Source organism: Mytilus californianus, unplaced genomic scaffold, assembly GCF_021869535.1.
Source record: "Mytilus californianus isolate M0D057914Y unplaced genomic scaffold, xbMytCali1.0.p SCAF_3, whole genome shotgun sequence".
In the NCBI taxonomy this organism is placed as follows: Eukaryota; Metazoa; Mollusca; class Bivalvia; order Mytilida; family Mytilidae; genus Mytilus; species Mytilus californianus.
Genome location: NW_026262679.1, coordinates 14,821,834 through 14,842,805, shown reverse-complemented (window position 1 = coordinate 14,842,805; position 20,972 = coordinate 14,821,834). Strand labels below are relative to the sequence as shown.

General features: G+C 32.1%; 1 protein-coding gene and 1 long non-coding RNA gene across 7 annotated transcripts in view; both read left to right on the top strand.

The window, feature by feature from the left end:
* Positions 1-7,641, top strand: part of LOC127733966 (coiled-coil domain-containing protein 87-like) — an 89,311-nt gene extending 81,670 nt beyond the window's left edge. For both annotated transcript variants that reach the window (XM_052243455.1, XM_052243454.1), the window contains one exon: positions 7,112-7,641. In XM_052243455.1, the coding sequence (XP_052099415.1) occupies positions 7,112-7,288 (177 nt within the window). In that variant the 3' untranslated portion in view covers positions 7,289-7,641. The remainder of the gene's footprint in view (positions 1-7,111) is intronic.
* A 1,251-nt stretch (positions 7,642-8,892) lies between these two features.
* Positions 8,893-18,014, top strand: LOC127733973 (uncharacterized). Of its 5 annotated transcripts, none has more exons than XR_007997315.1 (3): positions 8,900-16,029; positions 16,073-16,158; positions 16,202-18,014. It is a non-coding gene; the product is annotated as an uncharacterized LOC127733973 (long non-coding RNA). The 5 variants fall into 5 exon arrangements; XR_007997314.1 differs by having other exon boundaries at positions 8,902-16,029; positions 16,073-16,201; positions 16,245-18,014; XR_007997312.1 differs by having other exon boundaries at positions 15,596-16,201; positions 16,245-16,287; positions 16,331-18,014.
* Positions 18,015-20,972: the final 2,958 nt, after the last annotated feature.

The following is a 20,972-nucleotide window of genomic DNA, read 5'->3' as shown; positions in this document are numbered from 1 at the left end:
ATTTAACAGCTTTTATTTGCAATATTGGCATAATAGCAAGTTCAACATGAGTTAACAGTTGTAAGTGGTGTGAGTTCTAAAACAACAATCACCGCAGGGGGCGGATCCAGGATTTTGGAAAGGGGGCCGAAGTATGTAAAGATCGCCGATCGGAGCGAGGCGAACATTTTTTTGGACCTTTTTTTGGCTAAAAAACATAAAATAAGTGTAAAATGCACTTTTTTAACGGTTCCTGACGTGGGGCATGTATATTTTATAGTTAAAGTGTAAGGGTTGGACATTTTTGATGCCGTATTCTCCCCATTAATTGTCTATTATAAAATGATTGGATGGATCCAAAGCTATGTACTAATATATTTGATGTGGGACTTGTCAGTAAAAAATTGACATGGAAAATTCTCGTTTGTATTCTTGTTGTTAACATGATATACGCCGGGCTATTCAATGAAATTTACAATACGACCGACACGACTTAAGAAAGACAAACAAGCAATTTTTATCCAAATGTTTGGTTGAAATGTTTCACCCAACAAGGGAAGTGAGGGGTTCCAAATCAACCAAAGGTTACGAATGAGTCTGAAATAACAACAGTTATAAATGACGGTCGACAAATGGAGACATAAAGGCCACACCCAGCAGGCAGGTTGCAGTCGGGCCTTGAAAAAAGTATTCATTTTATCAGTTCGACGAAACAGACATTCCGGTCAAATATGGGATTTACATGCAAACCCCCGGCCCCATAAAAATTACGCCCGTTTTTTTATTCATCATGTTCATTTAATGTTAAATAATTCTGTTAGAAATTTTTGTTTCTAATAGCAAAAAGTGGACAAGATTATTGTTTTCAATCCAGAAACGGCCAGAATTTTTGTTTAAGGCAAAAATCAGGATCAGAATTTTTTCTCTCAAATATCTCAGACTGCCCCCTCAAATCAAATGGTCCGTACCTTAGACTTTAAATCTATCTAGAGCTTATTGACTGGGGATCATTATTCAGCTATGATTTTAATAGGCTGGGGCGTGTGGTGTTAAACATGTTTTCGTAGGTAAATACTATTGCTGTGGAACTTTTTTTTCATGAGAGTGTAATAGAGTATTACTTTCTGTTTGGTGGAATTGTGAAATAGAAGTCAATAAATACATTCTTGCTCAATCCTTTGTCGCTTTGAAGGTGTCATGCTTGTCATCCTCAGCCTAAGCAATTTGTTACTGTAATTTGAATTTCAAAATGACTGAGTGACGTTTTTTCGACGCACTGGTCAACTCCACCGTAGTGAATCACATGATTTTGACATAATCAATAATATATTACAGTTAATACGAGCGAAACATATCTTTATAAGTAAAGAATTGTCGCATAAAAATTAAATACGCGGGAAATGGCAAAGTTCACGAAGTCTAGTCTGATTAATCATTTTACAAAAAAAAAAGTGCAAATAAAGGGGGTTGGCGTACGCCCTCTACGCCCCCCTCTGGATCCGCCACTGCTGACCGATTGCCATCTATATTAAATGAAAAGTATCAATAATACTTAGATCTACCAAAAGCGACACCCAAGAAACACACAGGTCCCATCAGCAACTTTCCATGATATTAAATAAAGTTATATGTACATAAATAAATAACAATTGTTTATAACCCCCCAAAAAAACCAAAATGGGCAATTATTTCATCGAAAAGAGAAAGTCGAGTACACCTTTTTATGTTCAGGCGTGTTTGAGTTCGACTATTTTATCTTGAAAACGTATTAAAGAAAAATATTTGATACATCATCTCGCTTCAGATTCTATTAATTTTATATATTTAGGCTCTCAGTTGATATGATAACATTAAAAATTTACAGTACTAAAAATTGAACTGTATGGGTCAAGTGAAATACCTTTCTAATGAGTCATAACAACAGAGTAGGTGTATTCGAATAACAAATTTTTACTAAAAGTACTTGACAAGACTTTTCAAGTGAATCTTAAAAATACATAACTTCAAAAAAACATTTTTTTTTGTGTGTGTGTTATCTAGGGTAATTAGTGCTCAACCTCTGAAAATTTTCAGTCTGCCCTTCCACGAAATATTGAATTATAGAATTTTTTTTAAACATTTTTGATCTTTCGTAAAATTCCCCTTGACAACCAATCAGACAATAGTTTTAAGTTGACCAAATGCATAAAAGTACATTAAATGATGCTCATTAACTAGAAGATACATTTATCTTTCAAAATACAACAGGCATATAAGGATCGTAATGACTCTATGTGGATAAATTTATCGGTTTTCAAGAACTAAATTGACAGCGCGTCATCACTACAATGGCTTCCATTTTTACGATTATAAAAATTAGGTGGCGTAATGGGGAGAATATTTTGACGAAGTACAATCCTGACTGATATGTTTATCGTTTATATGAACATTTAAAAATTATTTCAAATTACGATTTTGTTTAAACAGTGTTCCTTTTTAACTTTAAAATATATTGAATTTTAAGCATTTGCAAGCCCCCTCCAAGTGAAAAAAACACAACGTATATGCAATTATACATTTTCGCTAGCCAAGGATTACTATCCAGTCCCTTGGAGAGGAGCGGACTGGATCGTAACCCTTGGCTAGCGAAGAAGACAATTATAATGACAACACAAAAACATATTTTATTATCAAACTACCTCACAACTGAATCATTTTAATAATTAACATAGTGTTGCTCATATATTAACTGACGGCATGCATTAATCAAAATACTGACACATGAATAGTTGGGTGCATAAATATGCAGGCTGAAAATAATGTTTATGTTATATGTTTATATGGTATGAATGTATTCAGCTTTTACAAGGCCACCACGCTGAGTTGGATGTTAACGTTCTACCTTTTAACATTATCCTGGATTCAAGCTACTAATATTTGATATTACTCTTAAATTCAGCGTGTATAGCGGTAGCAGTGTAAAATACATAACAACAATGTCCCACTTTCCAGGCTAGCACAACGTTCATTGCGACACCATGGATTCAGTATTCCTACCGTACCAATACTTAAAATTGAATTCAATGATAAAAGGAATGTAGGGGCCTCGGTGGCCGAGTGGTCTAAGTAGTTACTACTGTAATCACTAGCCAGTCAACACTGAGGTTGTGAGTTCGAACCCCGCTCGTGCGGGTGCACTCGACTCCAATCTTAATTGACAAGAATTGTCAGTTTTCCTATCGAAGGTCGGTGGTTTTCTCCGGGCACTCCGGCTTCCTCCACCAATACAAACTGTTCGCCACGAAAAAGCCCAAAAGCGGTGCTTAAAAGTGGCGTTAAAACACCAAAAATCAAAATCAAATAAAAGGAATGTATGATCGTCATGCAATCGACAAAAAATGAAAGAAAAAAAAAAACACTTTAAAAAAATTGCATGCGTCCGAAGCGCTTTTCTGGATTTAACTTCATCAGGAACGCTCAAAAGCCAAATATTTGAAGGCCAATGATTTATAAGAACCGAAATAGTGGATAAAAGTTTAAAGATGATCGTTCAAAATGTAGGTTCAATGATTTCATCTGCCGACATGATTGCTGATAATAAGAAGTCGTTAAGCAGAACAACAAAATCTGAAATCAAATTTGAGGGAATACACGTGTATTTAAGCATTTTATTGCTTAACGTACATTAGAACATATATACTCAACCCTACCATACTATTTGGTTTACTAAGAGTTGGTCAGTTTTCACTGTTACTCCTAAATGATGGGCGCTTGGAAAACCAAATAGTCTTGAATTAATAATCTGAAACGCTAAGCTTATGTTAGAGATTTTTTAAAAGGAAATCAATCTGTTTGAAGCAGTTTTAAATAGGTTTAAAAATTGAGTTTTTTTTTTTTCAATAGATGCAAAACTTTAAAAATTTCAGGATACTGTTATCTCATGTGATGGCCAATTTGTTTAAAGAACAATTTTTCACCGCTCGCTCATAACTGTCTGCCTCTTGTTTTATTTTATAGATTAACTGTTAAGTAACAGTTACTGTTCATTTCATTATGGCACCCTCAACGGAGTTGGGGTGACATATTGTTATTGTTCGTTTCTTTTTTTCTTATTATTTTTATTCTTCCACACTTTTTGTCCAAGCTTTTTCTCAGAATAACAAGGAGCAATCTTGTTGGAACTATGCAATAATGTTGACCACCATGTGAAGTTTTGCACCTGACTTTGGAATGGGCAAGATGGCTACGGTTACCATGGAAACTAAAAAAATGTAAAAAAAAATCAAAATTCTAAATCCTTCATTCTAAGACCCATTCTAATGAAACTTTATGGAAATGTTACCTGGTATGCCTTGATGTGCAGACAGTATTTAGAAGTACCATAATGGCTGTTATTGTCATGAAAACAGGGCGAAAGTTTAACATTAACCCTATGGGGAAAACTCATAAAAGTTGCATTTTCTATAAAAATTTACAAAAATTTACAATTGAGATCAAAGAAACTTTATGAATATATAACATGGTTTTAGTTAATGTTGGAGCTGTTGTTGGAATTTTCGAAATAGACACTGTAACCATGGAAACAGCCAAAAAGTCCAAAAAATTCAAAATGTTCTTAACTTAATGAAACTCATTAAAAATGGTATCTGGTAATTCGAGATGAGACTTTGGAATTTTCCAAAATGGCCGCCGTTGCCATGGAAACTTCAACAATGTGAAATATTTTATTCCATTTCGCACTTTACAAGTACTCCAAACATAATAATGATACGTATGTTCTCTTTTCGCCCTTTTCCTATTTGTAATGTCTAAATCAAAAATCAAAAAAATCAAACTTTCAAAAAGCGAAATAAATAATGAAAGTTTGATTTTTTTGATTTTTGATTAAGACATTAAAAATAGGAAACGTTCAATGATTTCATCTGCCGACATGATTGCAGATAGTAAGAAGTCGTTAAGCAAAACAACAAAATCTGAAATCAAATTTGAGGGAATACACGTGTATTGAACCATTTTATTTCGTGCTTTTTTATTCCTAACTAAGAATGATCATAATCAGAGCCGTGTTTCTTGTTTTAAAATGAATTCTCCGCTTTTTAGAATATTTATTTTATTATTCAATTTTTCACTACTAACAACTGTCTTCCTCTTGTTTTATTTTATACATTAACATTTAAGTAACAGAAACTGTTCATTTCATTTTGTTTCGTTTCTTTTCGTTCCGTTCGTTTCGTTCCGCTTTTATTCCATTTTGCTTTTTAGAGGTTCCCTAAAAGCGATAATGCTACGAATGTCAAGTTCTCTTTTCGCCCGTTTTCCTTTTTTAATATCTTAGTCAAAAATAAAAAAAATAAAACTTTCAAAAAGCGAAATAATCAAAACTGCACGTTTAGTTTAGTACTTTTAAAGTTTGATCAAATATTTAAACTATCAAATTTCAAAATGATTTTTAGAGTTTTAAAATTTTAATTATTTGGTGAAAATTTCATAATTTCCAAAATTTTCAAAAATTTGGAATTTTGATATTTTAAAACTTTGATCAAAATTCCAAGAAACTAAAATTTGAAAACTTATTAAAATTTTGAATTGATAAGTGTTACACGGACCCTTCTCATTCTTGCTGTATCTCTTTCAAATAAAATACCGAAGATTAAACAGTGTAACATTTTTCTTCAATATGTCCCCAATAGAACGTCATTAGGGCGTGACGTCATTGTTGGGAATGTGACGTCCAGCTGTCGTATTTTCTGGCACAAGAAATGCAATCATATAAAACTACCGGCAGCAAGAGGGTTAACCACATTACCGCATAAAAGTGTGCAACTTTTGTGCAAAAATACTGTAAACCAACTAATTTTCGCGAGGAAATCATTTTTGCGACTTTCGCGAGTACAAAAATAACGCGAATATGTAACACTTGGATCTTCCCTTATTATATTACATCAAGTAAATTAGAAAATCGCGAAATTAAATAGCCGCAAAGTGGACTAGAAAGTGTTAAACGCAAAATAAAGTATCCGCGAAAATAAGTTGGTTCACAGTAGTTTATATAGAGCAACTTCTCTAATTTAAATACAACTCTATTCTACCTTATTTTACATAAAATAGTTTTACATCTATCAATATTCTTAAAACATACAGAAATATAATTTTAATACTGTCTAAAAAATACTACGATGTCTTTCACATGTTTCAAAATAATACACTAAAACTTCCAATAAAAGCAACCTTGTTTACACCTTGTTGCAGTGCTGCCGCTAAGAAAAAAACACATTTTCTTTTTTACTGGATTATACGATATTAAAAAAATGATTATATATAACAGGTAACTAAATAATGATAACATATACACATTTAATATTATATAATGCGTACTAGTCAAGTTTTCAAAATTAAAGACGAATAATGTCAACACACTTCAAGTAACATATGGTCTTCATTATACATAAATTATTCACAATGTTACATAAATATTTGTCCCCCAAAAATAAACAATATCAACAATGTTGGCACTTCTACATGTATCATCCAAAATCGCCACAATATCTTTGTATCTATGAAAGAATTTAATAAAGTTTCTTTATCATAACCCTCTGAATGGAATGGGTTACCATCAAGGTACAGTACATTGGCTATGTCAATGATTTTGGTAAAATTTTGCATACAAATTTGAATGATGAACTAAAATTGAAACAAGACCAATACCGATTTTTAGACAAATTTCTATACAATTGTTCACCTATTTTAAAAGAACTCATTTAGTAATTCAGAAGATGATAGATAAATGCATTATTTTTTCGATCATCAGTTATAGTTCAACAAGCGACTATAGGCAAAAACAGTGCATCTTTATGCATAACTTAAAACATGGTAAAACAAAGCTTTCCATGAAAGAAGGATAAATGAACATGTACAATGGAAGACTATTCCATTTGCATTGAATTTGTGTATAATTGCTTCCTGGAGTGAAAAATAACCTCTTATATGTATTTATTTACAGGTACCTATAATTTATGAATTGAGCTTTTCGAGTTAGATATTAGATACATGCCAGTAAAGTATTATCTTTTTACATGAGACAAAATGAGACATAAAATGATATAAGAAAGTATTCACTAGCTGATAATTTACCGAATGTTTTGTTAAATTTCAGGGTCGCTCTTATGAAGAGAAGATGAAATGGGACAGAATAGAAATGTTATATTGGTTGCAAGAAGAGCGTAAACAGAATGCCATTAAATATGAAGCATTAATGAGACATATACCTTATAAAGTCAGACAAGTTCAGTTAGATCCTATTCCTATGTTGCCAGAAGAGAAAGTTGCATAAAATAAATATCCTTTAGTTATGTTGTCAAAAAGAAAAGATATATATATATATATAAATAGACACTGGTGCATATACCTGATCACTTTTCATGTAACAGGCTATATAACTTTAATTTAAGTTAAGAAACTGTCCATTGTTTCTTGTCGGGGAACTGTTATATGGTCTGCCATATAACATTTATATACAGCAGTAACTTATAAAAATAGGCATGCTGTTTAATGTAGTAATATGACATCCAGTTTTTGCATTTAATTGGCACTTTTTCACAAATGAAACAAAGAAAAATAAAAAGAAAGAATAGGTGCAGTTAAAAGAAATATAATGAATCGCAAATAAAAGATTTGTTTTTGTAATATTTTTTTTCTACAACTCTTCACAAAAAATCTTCATGACTTTTGTGAAAAGAGCCACTGTTACTTACTCAAGTAAGGAAAATTGTGTAAACTGTATCTTTGAGTATTTTTTGGTATAGATGTGATAATATACAATTCTATGTTATATAGACATAGCAGACACATATTGATAGAGGATGAAGTCCAGGGTCTATTTGCTGTTGTATTGACAGAGGATGGAAGCTATAATTATCATATTATTACTCCACAAAAATGTAACTTTTGTCAAGGATGACAGCAACACAATTATTCAATTACTGTATTGATCTCATAATAACACTAACATTTTAGTTGTTATACGACCGCAAAAAAATTTTGTGGTCGTATATTGGTATGACGTTGGCGTCGTCGTCGTCGTCGTCGTCGTCCGGCGTCGTCGTCGTCGTCGTCGTCCGGCGTCGTCGTCCGAATACATATTGGTTTTCGCACTCTAACTTTAGTTTAAGTGAATGGATCTTTTTGAAATTTGACTATAAGGTTAAATACCACAAAAGGAAGGTTGGGATTGATTTTGGGGGTTATGGTACCAACAGTTAAGGAATTAGGGGCCAAAAAGGGGCCAAAAATGAGCATTTTCTAGTTTCCAGACAATAACTGTGGAACGGTGTATGGATCTCTCTGAAATTATACTACAAGTTTCCATACCACAAAGGGATGGTTAGGATTTGCTTTGGGGGGTTATGGCTCAAACCGTTTAGGAATTAGGGGCAAAAAAGGGGGAAAAACAAGGTTGTCCTGGTTAATGGACAAATACTTTAGTACAAAACATAATTTAAAGCAGTGTAAGGGAGATAAATCAAATACATCATTGAAATTATCTCCCTTACACTGCTTTTAAATTATGTATAAAGTAATGGTTAATGAACAATAAAGATAATCTAAAACAGTGTAAGGGAGGTAATCCAAATACAACGTTTTGGTTACTTCCCTTACTCTGCTTTTAAATTATGTTTAAAGAAATGCATATTTATAAAGGAAGACCAGTAAAAATATCTGCAAATGTTTTCATCTTTTTTTTTTACAAAAAAATCCATATGAAAGATTTGACACTATATTTTTATTAATTCTATTATAAAATAGATTAAGTTAGCACTATGGTAAATTTAAATGGGTAATTATGGTTGCCAACTCCATTGGAAATTTGAATTGAGATTATGACCATATCTTGAGGGAAAGAATTTTTTGGGGGGAAAAAGGGGGGGGGGGGGGGATAAAAAGAAATTGTGGGGGGCCAATTTTTTCTCATTTCAGATTTCAGAAATTAAAAAGAATTATTCTTCAAATATTATTTTTTTTTCAAATTTCAAATATTGAAAAATTTCAAGAAGTAATCTTTAATTGCACAGTATGGCGCATTAGATTTGTAAAATCTTTGATCACATTTATTTATTTGTTATGCCGAATCTAACAGTGTATTTAGATTTTTAATTTTGGGTCCAGTTTTCAAATTGGTCTACATTAATGTCCAAAGGGTCCAAAATTAAACTTTGTTTGATTTTAGCAAAAATTGAATATATGAGGTTCTTTGATATGCTGAATCTAAACATGTATTTAGATTTTTGATTTTTGGCCCAGTTTTCAAGTTGGTCCAAATTGGGGTCCAAAATTAAACTTTGTTTGATTTCAACAAAAATTGAATATATGGGGTTCTTTGATATGCTGAATCTAACCATGTATTTAGATTTTTTATTTGTGGACCCCGTTATCTAATTGGTTCATATTGAGGTCAAAAGGGTCCAAAATTAAACTTTGTTTGATTTCATCTAAAATTGAATTATTGGGGTTCTTTGATATTCCAAATCTAACCGTGTATTTAGGTTCTTAATTTTGGGTCCTGTTTTTTAAATTGGTCTACATTGAGGTCCAAAGGGTCCAAAATTAAACTTAGTTTGATTTTAACAAAAATTGAATTCTTGGGGTTCTTTGATTTGCTGAATCTAAACATGTGTTTAGATTTTTGATTATGGGCCCAGTTTTCAAGTTGGTCCAAGATAGGGTCCAGTATTTAAACTTTGTTTGATTTCAACAAAAATTGAATATATGGGGTTCTTTGATATGCTGAATCTAAACATGTATTTAGATTTTTGATTATGGGCCCAGTTTTCAAGTTGGTCCAAATTGGGGTCCAAAATTAAACTTTGTATGATTTCAACAAAAATTGAATATATGATGTTCTTTGATATGCTGAATCTAACCATGTATTTAGATTTTTTATTTGTAGGCCCCGCTATCAAATTGGTTCATATTGAGGTCAAAAGGGTCCAAAATTAAACTTTGTTTGATTTCATCGAAAATTGAATTATTGGGGTTCTTTGATATGCCAAATCTAACCGTGTTTTTAGATTTTTAATTTGGGTCCCGTTTTTTAAATTGGTCTTCATTGAGGTCCAAAGGGTCCAAAATTAAACTTAGTTTGATTTTAACAAAAATTGAATTCTTGGGGTTCTTTGATATGCTGAATCTAAACATGTATTTAGATTTTTGATTTTTGGCCCAGTTTTCAAGTTGGTCCAAATTGGGGTCCAAAATTAAACTTTGTTTGATTTCAACAAAAATTGAATATATGGGGTTCTTTGATATGCTGAATCTAACCATGTATTTAGATTTTTTATTTGTGGACCCCGTTATCTAATTGGTTCATATTGAGGTCAAAAGGGTCCAAAATTAAACTTTGTTTGATTTCATCTAAAATTGAATTATTGGGGTTCTTTGATATTCCAAATCTAACCGTGTATTTAGGTTCTTAATTTTGGGTCCTGTTTTTTAAATTGGTCTACATTGAGGTCCAAAGGGTCCAAAATTAAACTTAGTTTGATTTTAACAAAAATTGAATTCTTGGGGTTCTTTGATTTGCTGAATCTAAACATGTGTTTAGATTTTTGATTATGGGCCCAGTTTTCAAGTTGGTCCAAGATAGGGTCCAGTATTTAAACTTTGTTTGATTTCAACAAAAATTGAATATATGGGGTTCTTTGATATGCTGAATCTAAACATGTATTTAGATTTTTGATTATGGGCCCAGTTTTCAAGTTGGTCCAAATTGGGGTCCAAAATTAAACTTTGTATGATTTCAACAAAAATTGAATATATGATGTTCTTTGATATGCTGAATCTAACCATGTATTTAGATTTTTTATTTGTAGGCCCCGCTATCAAATTGGTTCATATTGAGGTCAAAAGGGTCCAAAATTAAACTTTGTTTGATTTCATCGAAAATTGAATTATTGGGGTTCTTTGATATGCCAAATCTAACCGTGTTTTTAGATTTTTAATTTGGGTCCCGTTTTTTAAATTGGTCTTCATTGAGGTCCAAAGGGTCCAAAATTAAACTTAGTTTGATTTTAACAAAAATTGAATTCTTGGGGTTCTTTGATATGCTGAATCTAAACATGTATTTAGATTTTTGATTATGGGCCCAGTTTTCAAGTTGGTCCAAGTTGGGGTCCAAAATTAAACTTTTTTTTATTTCAACAAAAATTGAATATATGGGGTTCTTTGATATGCTGAATCTAACCATGAATTTAGAATTTTTATTTGTGGGCCCCGCTATCAAATTGGTTCATATTGAGGTCAAAAGGGTCCAAAATTAAACTTTGTTTGATTTCATCAAAAATTGAATTATTGGGTTTTTTTGATATTCCAAATCTAACCGTGTATTTAGATTTTTAATTTTAAGTCCCGTTTTTTAAATTGGTCTACATTAAGGTCCAAAGGGTCCAAATTAAACTTAGTTTGAATTTAGCAAAAATTGAATTCTTGGGGTTCTTTGATATGCTGAATCTAAACATGTGTTTAGATTTTTGATTATGGGCCCAGTTTTCAAGTTTGTCCAAGTTGGGGTCCAAAATTAAACTTTGTTTGATTTTAACAAAAATTGAATATATGGTGTTCTTTGATATGCTGAATCTAACCATGTATTTTGATTTTGGACATTGGACCATAATAGGTAAATTAAAAAAATTCAAGTTCTTAGACCACATTCTTTCTGTGTCAGAAACCTATGCTGTGTCAAATATTTAATAACAATCCAAATTCAGAGCTGTATCAAGCTTGAATGTTGTGTCCATACTTGCCCCAACTGTTCAGGGTTCGACCTCTGCGGTCGTATCAAGCTGCGCCCCAGCGAAGCATTTTATTTTAATTTAACATCATTTCATATAAACTGGTTAAAAATGAGACTATTCAATAAGAACTAACAATTAAACATTTGAAATTTCATACTATTTTTGGGAAGATTTTTCAATACATTTGAACTGTGTTTCATTGGTTGTCTTGAACACACACGAGCATGCTGGATGCTGTTTAATATCTACAAAACACTTGATATAGAATGTTGCATTGCCATGCAGCCTATGGGAATATAAATAATCATGTGATCTTGTGAAAATCTCATTAATAATATATTATATATATACAGATAGATATACAGTGAGAGGGAGAGAGAAAGAAAGCTGTTGATCAGATGATATTGCCTCATTTGGAAACTTGAGGTTAACTTCAAGGAAGAAGTTTTGAGAGATGGGACCGAAAAACAAATCTTTCATTTATCAATGAGGACTTTCAAAATGAGAAAGACATTTATTTTGGATGATTTTTGTCGAGCCTGCGATTTTTGTCGCAAAAGCGAGAAAGCGATCCTACGTTCTGTCGTCGTCGGCGGCGTCCACAAATATTCATTCTGTGGTTATTTTTTTTGAAATTTTAATAACTTTCTTAAACTATCCTGGATTTCTACCAAACTTGGACAGAAGCTTGTTTATGATCAAAAGCTAGTACGTAGAAGGAAATTTTGTAAAAATTTATTTCCTGTTTTTCCGTATATTACTTTTATAAATGGACTTAGTTTTTATACGACCGCAAAAAAATTTTGCGGTCGTATATTGGTATGACGTTGGCGTCGTCGTCGTCGTCCGGCGTCGTCGTCGTGTTCCGAAGACACATTGGTTTTCGCACTCTAACTTTAGTTTAAGTGAATGGATCTCTATGAAATTTTACCACAAGGTTTAATACCACAAAAGGAAGGTTGGAATTAATTTTGGGGGTTATGATACCAACAGTTAAGGAATAAGGGGCCAAAAATTAGATTTTTTGTAACTTCCAGACATAACTTGTGTGTTAGTGTAGGGATTTCTCTGACATTGTACCACAAGGTTCCATAACACAAAGGGAATGCTGGGATTGATTTTGGGGGTAATTGCCTCAAAATTTTAGGAATTATGGGCCAAAAAGGGGGCAAAAAACAAGCATTTTTCTAGTTTCATGACAATAACTTGTGTGTAAGTGTATGGATCTTTCTGAAATTGTACTACGAGGTTCCATATCACAAAGGGAAAGCTGGAATTGAGTTTCGGGGTAATTGCCTGAAATGTTTAGGAATAAGGGGCCAAAAATAAGCATTTTTCTAGTTTCCAGAGAATAACTTGTGTTCAAGTGTATGGATCTTTCTGAAATTGTACTGCAAGGTACCATACCACAAATGGAAGGCTGGGATTGATTTTGGGGGTAATTGCCTCAAAATTTTAGGAATTAGGGGCAAAAAAGGGGCAAAAAACAAGCATGTTTCTAGTTTCTGGACAATAACTTGTTTGTAAGTGTATGGATCTTTATGAAATTGTACTACAAGGTTCCATATCACAAAGGGGAAGCTGGGTTTGAGTTTGGGGGTAATTGCCCTAAACATTTAGGAATTTGGGGCCAAAAAACAAGCATTTTTCTAGTTTCCAGACAATAACTTGTGTTCAAGTGTATGGATCTCTCTGAAATTGTACTGCAAGGTACCATACCACAAAGGGAAGGCTGGGATTGAGTTTGGGGGTGATGAATCATAAGGGGGTTCAAAAAATTTGGGGGGGGGGATTTTTTTTTCCCTTTTTTTTCTTTAAAATTTTCCGTTTTAAATTGGTTATTTCTGATTTATATATAAAAGCAAATAATAATGATATGGTTTGAATAGGTAAATCAAAAATTTTTAAGTTCTTAGACCACATTCATTCTGTGTCAAAAACCTATGCTGTGTCAAATATTTAATCACAATCCAAATTCAGAGCTGTATCAAGCTTGAATGTTGTGTCCATACTTGTCCCAAATGTTCAAGGTTCGACCTCTGCGGTCGTATCAAGCTGCGCCCAGCGGAGCATTTTATTCTGTCAGTTAACATTACAGTCACTCTGTGGTTAAAGTTTTAAAAATTTTAATTACTTTCTTAAACTATCCTGGATTTCTACTAAACTTGGACAGAAGCTTGTTTATGATCAAAAGCTAGTACGTAGAAGGAAATTTTGTAAAAAATTATTTCCTGTTTTTCCGTATATTACTTATAAATGGACTTGAGTTTTTCTTCCAGTTAACATTACATACAGTCTGCAGTTAAAGTTTTTAAAACATTTATTAGATTCATAAACCAACCTGGATTTTTACCAAACTTGGACAGAAGCTTCTTACAATCAAAAGATAGTATCTAGAGGAACATTTTTAATAACTTTTTCCCCATTTTTGTTGAGCCTGCGACTTTTGTCTTCCAGACAATATATAGATTGGATTGCATACTGTATTCATTTTTTATAAGTATAACTTTTTTCATACATTTAAAACGTTTTATTTCATTAACTGTAAATCTATTATGTGCATTCCCCTATCACACTGAAAACATAGACAACAGCAAAAGTAGGCGAGACACTGGGTTCCGCGGAACCCTTACAAATTTTTTAACCTACAGTGCTTAGATTTGAGTGTTTAGGGAAAAAAGGGATTAGAATAACTTACTGGCTGGCTGAACCAGGAAATCAGTATTATCTCATTAGTGGCAGGCCTTTTTTTTAAACAAATTATTTGTTTCAGGAGGAACACAGAGCATGTCTTTTTAATTTTCACTTCTAGTTGATAATAAATCTCAGTTTGACATAGTTTAAATTTGTGAAGTAAGTTATATATACTTTTGGACACCTTTCAAAGAAATATTTTACTTGGATGCATTGTGAAATGTAAACATCAAGGTCAGCCAATCAAACAAAACCAAATTCTACAGGTTTGGCTTGACAAACAATCAAGTGCGAATAAAATTAATTGTTTTATCGGAGAAAACAAAATAAAAATGTTTTAGAAGTTCTGTTTTCAGTTATTTACTTTCCATTATTTATAAAAATTATTTCTATAGTGGATTTAAAAAACTCATGCTTACACTAAACAAAGAATCGAAGCTCTTTGTTAGAGAAGGCGATAAATGCTTACTGTAATGTTTACTATAGTAACAAATTTTTTAAAAGTTAATAGAAACAAATAAAATGAGTTTTCGGCTAAATTACGAAGTATTTTATCATAAAAACACAATTTGCATAAGTTTTCAATTTATCTATTACATAATTTAGCAGAACAATTAGATATCAAGTCGACGATATGGCTGACTATTCAGTTGGATCTAAAAAAAATGCATAACCTCCGATTTTTATTTTTTTTTACCACGGACGGAGAACATATCAATCTATTTGTTCCTTAATTTTCGTTTCTGCCCTTCCATTATTTAACTCAAGAAAAAATTCAAAAAAATGGGTCACAATTGCATCGAAAAGATTAAATCGAGTGCACCTTTTTATGTAAGGGCGTGTTTGAGTTAAATATTTTGTCTTGAAAACGTATAAAGCAAGAGTATTTGATACATCATCTCACTTCAGATTCTATTATTTTTATATATCAAGGCTACATGTTGACTTTATAACATCGAAAGTTCACAGTACTAAAAAATATATGGGTCAAGTGAAATACCTTTCTATAATGAATCACAAAAGCAGAGTAGGTGTGTTCGAATAGCAAATTTTTACTAAAAGTACTTGACGACTGACTTTTAAGTTGGATCTTAAAAATGCATATCTTCGAAAAAATTTCATTTTTTTGTGTGTGATAATTAGGGTTTATAGTCTTCAACCGCTGAAAATTTTTAGTCTGCCCTTCCACGAAATATTTATTTAGATTTTTTTTTAAATGTTTATGAATTTCCGAAAATTCGACCTGACAACCGATCCGACAATAGTTTTAAGTTGACTGAATGCAGACAAGTACATTAACTGATGCTCATTAGCTAGTAGATACATTTGTCTTTAAAATACACCTGGCATATAAGGATCGTAATGGTGCTATGTGGATAAATTTATCGGTTTTCAAGAGCTAAATTGGAAGCGCGTCATCTCTACAATGGCTTCCATTTTTACGATTGTAAAAATGAACTGGCGTAATGGGGAGAAAATTTTGACAAAGTAGAATCCTGACTGTAAAGGGATGCATGTGTTACTGATTTAAGTAAAATATCAGATGTAAATGACAGTCAATAAATTGACATACCAAATACACCTACAACAGGTTTGTAAGTAGGCATATAATTGGCAAACCAAATACACAACAGGTTTGTAAATAGGCATATAATTGACAAACCAAACACACAACAGGTTTGTAAATAGGCATATAATTGACAAACCAAACACACAACAGGTTTGTAAATAGGCATATATTTGGCAAACCAAATACACAACAGGTTTGTAAATAGGCATATATTTGACAAACCAAACACACAACAGGTTTGTAAATAGGCATATAATTGACAAACCAAACACACAACAGGTTTGTAAATAGGCATATAATTGACAAACCTAACACACAACAGGTTTGTAAATAGGCATATTATTGACAAACCAAACACACAACAGGTTTGTAAATAGGCATATAATTGACAAACCAAACACACAACAGGTTTGTAAATAGGCATATAATTGACAAACCAAACACAACAGGTTTGTAAATAGGCATATAATTGACATCAGATTTTAAAATTTTGTTCATGTAAAACTGGTTTCACAATGTTCTATGCTGTTCCTATTTACTGTCATAGTCTCTTTAACAATTAACTTATCTCAAAGGAAGGTAGTACCTGAGCTAATGGTGATTTTATGATTCAGTTGGCTAGCTAGGTAACCAAAGTTCTTGTTTCTCCTACACACTTAGATCGTTGCGCTGAAGTGCTGAACACATTATACTGTACACACACAATGTAGTTTTCTATTCATTGGTTGTACAATAAATCTACTTAATTTTCCCTTTGTCTGTGATATGTAAAATAACCATTTTGTCTGGCTTTGAATTTTTTATAGAATTATTTTTTTTTATACGCCCGTTTACGGGACGTATTATGGTATACCGTTAACCGTCTGTCCGTCCGTCCGTCGTCAACATGTCGGACATTAACTCAAAAAAGCTTTAACCAATATGATTGAAACTTTGGTGAATTGTTTATATCTATTGACGTGAGCTCCCTTTTGTTTTTTATAAATTTCAGAATTCCCGTTTCCGAGTTTTGGGGTTTTATTTATTAAAAAAGGGGTGATTTTCCAGTTTTCCAACATTAACTCAAGAATGCTTTCACCAACTTGCAAGAAATTTTGGTGAATTGTTTATATCTATTGACATGAGCTCCCTTTCGATTTTTATAAATTTTAGATTTTACGTTTCCGAGTTGCAGGGTTTTATTCATAAAAAAGGGTGATCTTCCAGTTTTCGGACAATAACTAAAAAATGCTTTCAGCAGTTCTCATGAAACTTTGGTGAATTGTTTATATCTGTTGATGTAAGCTCTCTTTAGAATTTTATAAATTTTAGATTTTACATTTTGAGTTGTGGGGTTTTATTCATTAAAAAAGGGGGGATTTTCCAGTTTTTGGACAATAACTCAAAAATGCTTTCAGCAGTTCTCATGAAACTTTCGTGAAATATTTATAGCTATTGATGTAATTTCCCAATTGATTTTCATAAATTTTAAATATGACATTAAGAAGAAATTGAACTTTATTTGTTTATAGTCTGACAACAGATTTACTAAGTATTTCGTAACAGCACAGTGTATTGCACAACTGCAAGAAATCTTTAATTGAATATAAATTCAATTCCTATAACCAGTTTCAAGTTCTTTGACTACATTTATCAGAAACCTATAATATGTCAAATATTTAATTACAATCCAAATTCAGACCTGTGTCAAGCTTGAATATTGTGTCCATTTTTGCCCCAACTGTTCAGGGTTGGACCTCTGCGGGCGTATCCAGCTGCGCTCAGCGAAGCAGTTTATTTATATTGCCACATGTTTTTATTTTTGAATTGTAGTATAATATTTCATGATAATTTTGAAACATTCTGTATACATTCCCTCTATGTAATTAATGTAAGGGGTATTATGTATTGTAACTTATATTAAAACCAGTCGGTTGTTTTTTTATTTAAATATTTGCAGTTTGCATGTGTCAGACTGATACCTTGATTTGTATTTTATAAGCATGTTAATAAACATATAAAATGAAGATCGGTTTAACTTATCATATATCATGCATAGTCTGTTATGAAATTTACTGACATTTATTACATGCGTTTGGAAATACTTTTGCTCATTATATGATTTTAGATCATGAATTAATTATTTTTTTAAGAGTTATACGAATGAAAGAATTCAGAGAGACAGCACCAACTATGATGGCATGTATCTGCCTCCTTCTTGTCAGATAATTGTCTCACATGTCGACCTAAAAATCTGCAAAGGGGACTAAAATATCTGACAAGTTAATATCTGACAAGTTAATATCTGACAATTAGTTTTTGTAAAGAGACACACTGAATTTAACTGAAGAAGAAAATGACAATATTTTGGAATGTGCAAGTGTATTTGAACTTATTTAACGAATTGTCAGAGCCTTGGTGGTCGATATGTCTAAGTAGTTCATCTACAGTAATCACTAACCTGTCAACACTGAGGTTGTGAATTCGATGAACCCCTTTGTGTACCATTTGGTTCAAAAATCGGTTAATCGCTATTTATATAACGGTTAACCACTATCAGAGGCGGATCCAGAAATTTTAATAAGAGGGGGCCCACTGACTGCCTAAGAGGGGGCCCGCTCCAGTCACGCTTCAGTGATTCCCTATATAATCAACCAAATTTTTCCCGCAAAAGGGGGGCCCGGGCCCCCTGCCCCCCCCCTAAATCCGCCTCTGACTATTTTTAACGGTTAACCGCTATATATTTGTCGGCGAATCGCTATTTATATACTGGTTAACCGCTATTCAGGGGCGGATCAGCTCGGCGAAAATTTTTTTGAGGTAAAATTATCGAAATATTCTTTATTAAGCTGAGGACAACTCATGCTTTGCAAATTATGGGGGGGGGGGGGGGTATTTGTTTGATATCTTTTATTCTCATCACCAAATACATAGGTACAGAGAAGACATGTTATATAATACATTAAATACATAAACATAAATATACAATATATACATGTACAAACAACAACAACAACAAAAAAGAAAAAGAATTTATTCAGGAGGACACACTCGCTTGTTTATAATTCGTATAAACTTACATAAATTTATGAGATCTGTTTTATTTGTAGACGACATAATTTCAGTAAATAGTATAATATTTGGCCTTCTATTAAAATTTCGATTTATAAATTTATTTCTCTCTTCTTTTAAATTAGAACAATTTATAATGTAATGGAATTCATCTCCAATATCTAGATTACATAAATTACACTTTCTTTTTTCCCTTTCTATATTGTACCATCTTCCAAGTTCGACTGGAAGTTTATGGTTACATATTTTAAATTTACATAATGTCAAAAATCTTTTTCGTCTAAAATATTAAAATATTCTTCAAAACACAATAAATTCTTAAAAATTCGATAATTCAAGGCTTTGGAACAGTTTTGAATAGTCTCGTTCCATGTTTGTTTGAATTGATCACACAATCTTGCTTTGATATTATATTTCAACCATACATCATTTAAAAAGTACTGTGTGTTCCAGATATAAGAAAATCCACATTCATCAAATATACGCTTAACGTATATTTGATGAATGTGGATTAACAAATATTAACCATTTAAAATCTATGTTTTTAGTACAATACAAGTGGTACAGTAGTTTATAAATAATACAAGAATACTTTGACTGCTTTCCCATAATCAATTTCGAACAGTAGGATATCATCCTTAATTTCACATCAATAGCAAGTGGACAACGTCCTAGCTCACCATATATCATACAGTTGGGGGATGGAAGATTTCAGATTTAGGAGCAACTTACAAAATGTTAGATGAACCTTTTCGATAATATCACAGTTACTGAATCCCAATATTTCTGATCCATATAACAGAACAGGTTTGACTACTCTATCAAAAAGATCTAACTGACAAGAAACAGATAGGCTATGACATTTTCCCCTTTTTAGTATCTCGTACATCGCTTTTGTCCCTTTTTCAACTTGTGATTTAATTGTCTTTTTATAATTTCCCATTTTTGTCAATAAAATACCCAAATAACTAAACTCTTGAACGATTTTTATCTCTTGATTATCTAAAACAAAGTGTTAATTGTCTGGTAATCTTCCACTTGAAAAACATAATATTTTGGTTTTAGATACATTAACTTTTAGTTTCCAGTATTTACAGTATTCATTAAAAATATGTAACTGTATTTGAAGATCTTGTGGTGTTTCGGCCATCAAAACAGTATCATCAGCATATAATATTTGCCAAACGCCCACATGTTTCGAGTGTTGAACACGCGGCAATTCCATATATATTCCACTCCTACAAGACTTTATAAATGATTATTCGATTGGTGAAACCCGAGACATGTGATCTCTTTAATAAATATTTTTGACTAATTTCCAAATAAGAAAAGGAAAATTGTCCTCTTCCGTATTTCTCCCATAAGACAGACATGAAATCTATTGTACATTTCTCTATATAACTGAATGAAATTGTTGATGTTATTCAAATATTCTATCCTTTAATTCAATGATTTTTAATAAATCACTTCAACATGTAAATTTCCTTATAATGTATTATTGCAAATGTGGATTCAGTATCCTCTTCCGATTTATGACCGATATGTGTAATAAGTTAGGATTGAGAATTAGTGGCGGATCACGGATTAATTTTCTTTTTCTTTTTGTCCCTGTGTGGACTCCGGATCTAACACATTCTTTAACAAGATCAACAGCAAAAGTAGTTTTGGTTTATTGATTACTAGATGCAACAATCGATTGATATGTGGAACACAAGTAACGGATTTCAAAACAAAAAGAAAGATATGTACGATTTCAAAAAATTATATATTTCACAACTCGCACATTTAAATTTGCGCTTTTACCCTTCTACAATAATCGATGTTTTATGCCAGGTTTAGGGAGGATACACTAGCACGCTAAAAGTCCGACTGGGCGTTACAGTCTTATTTATATATCCTATTGATATGTATAG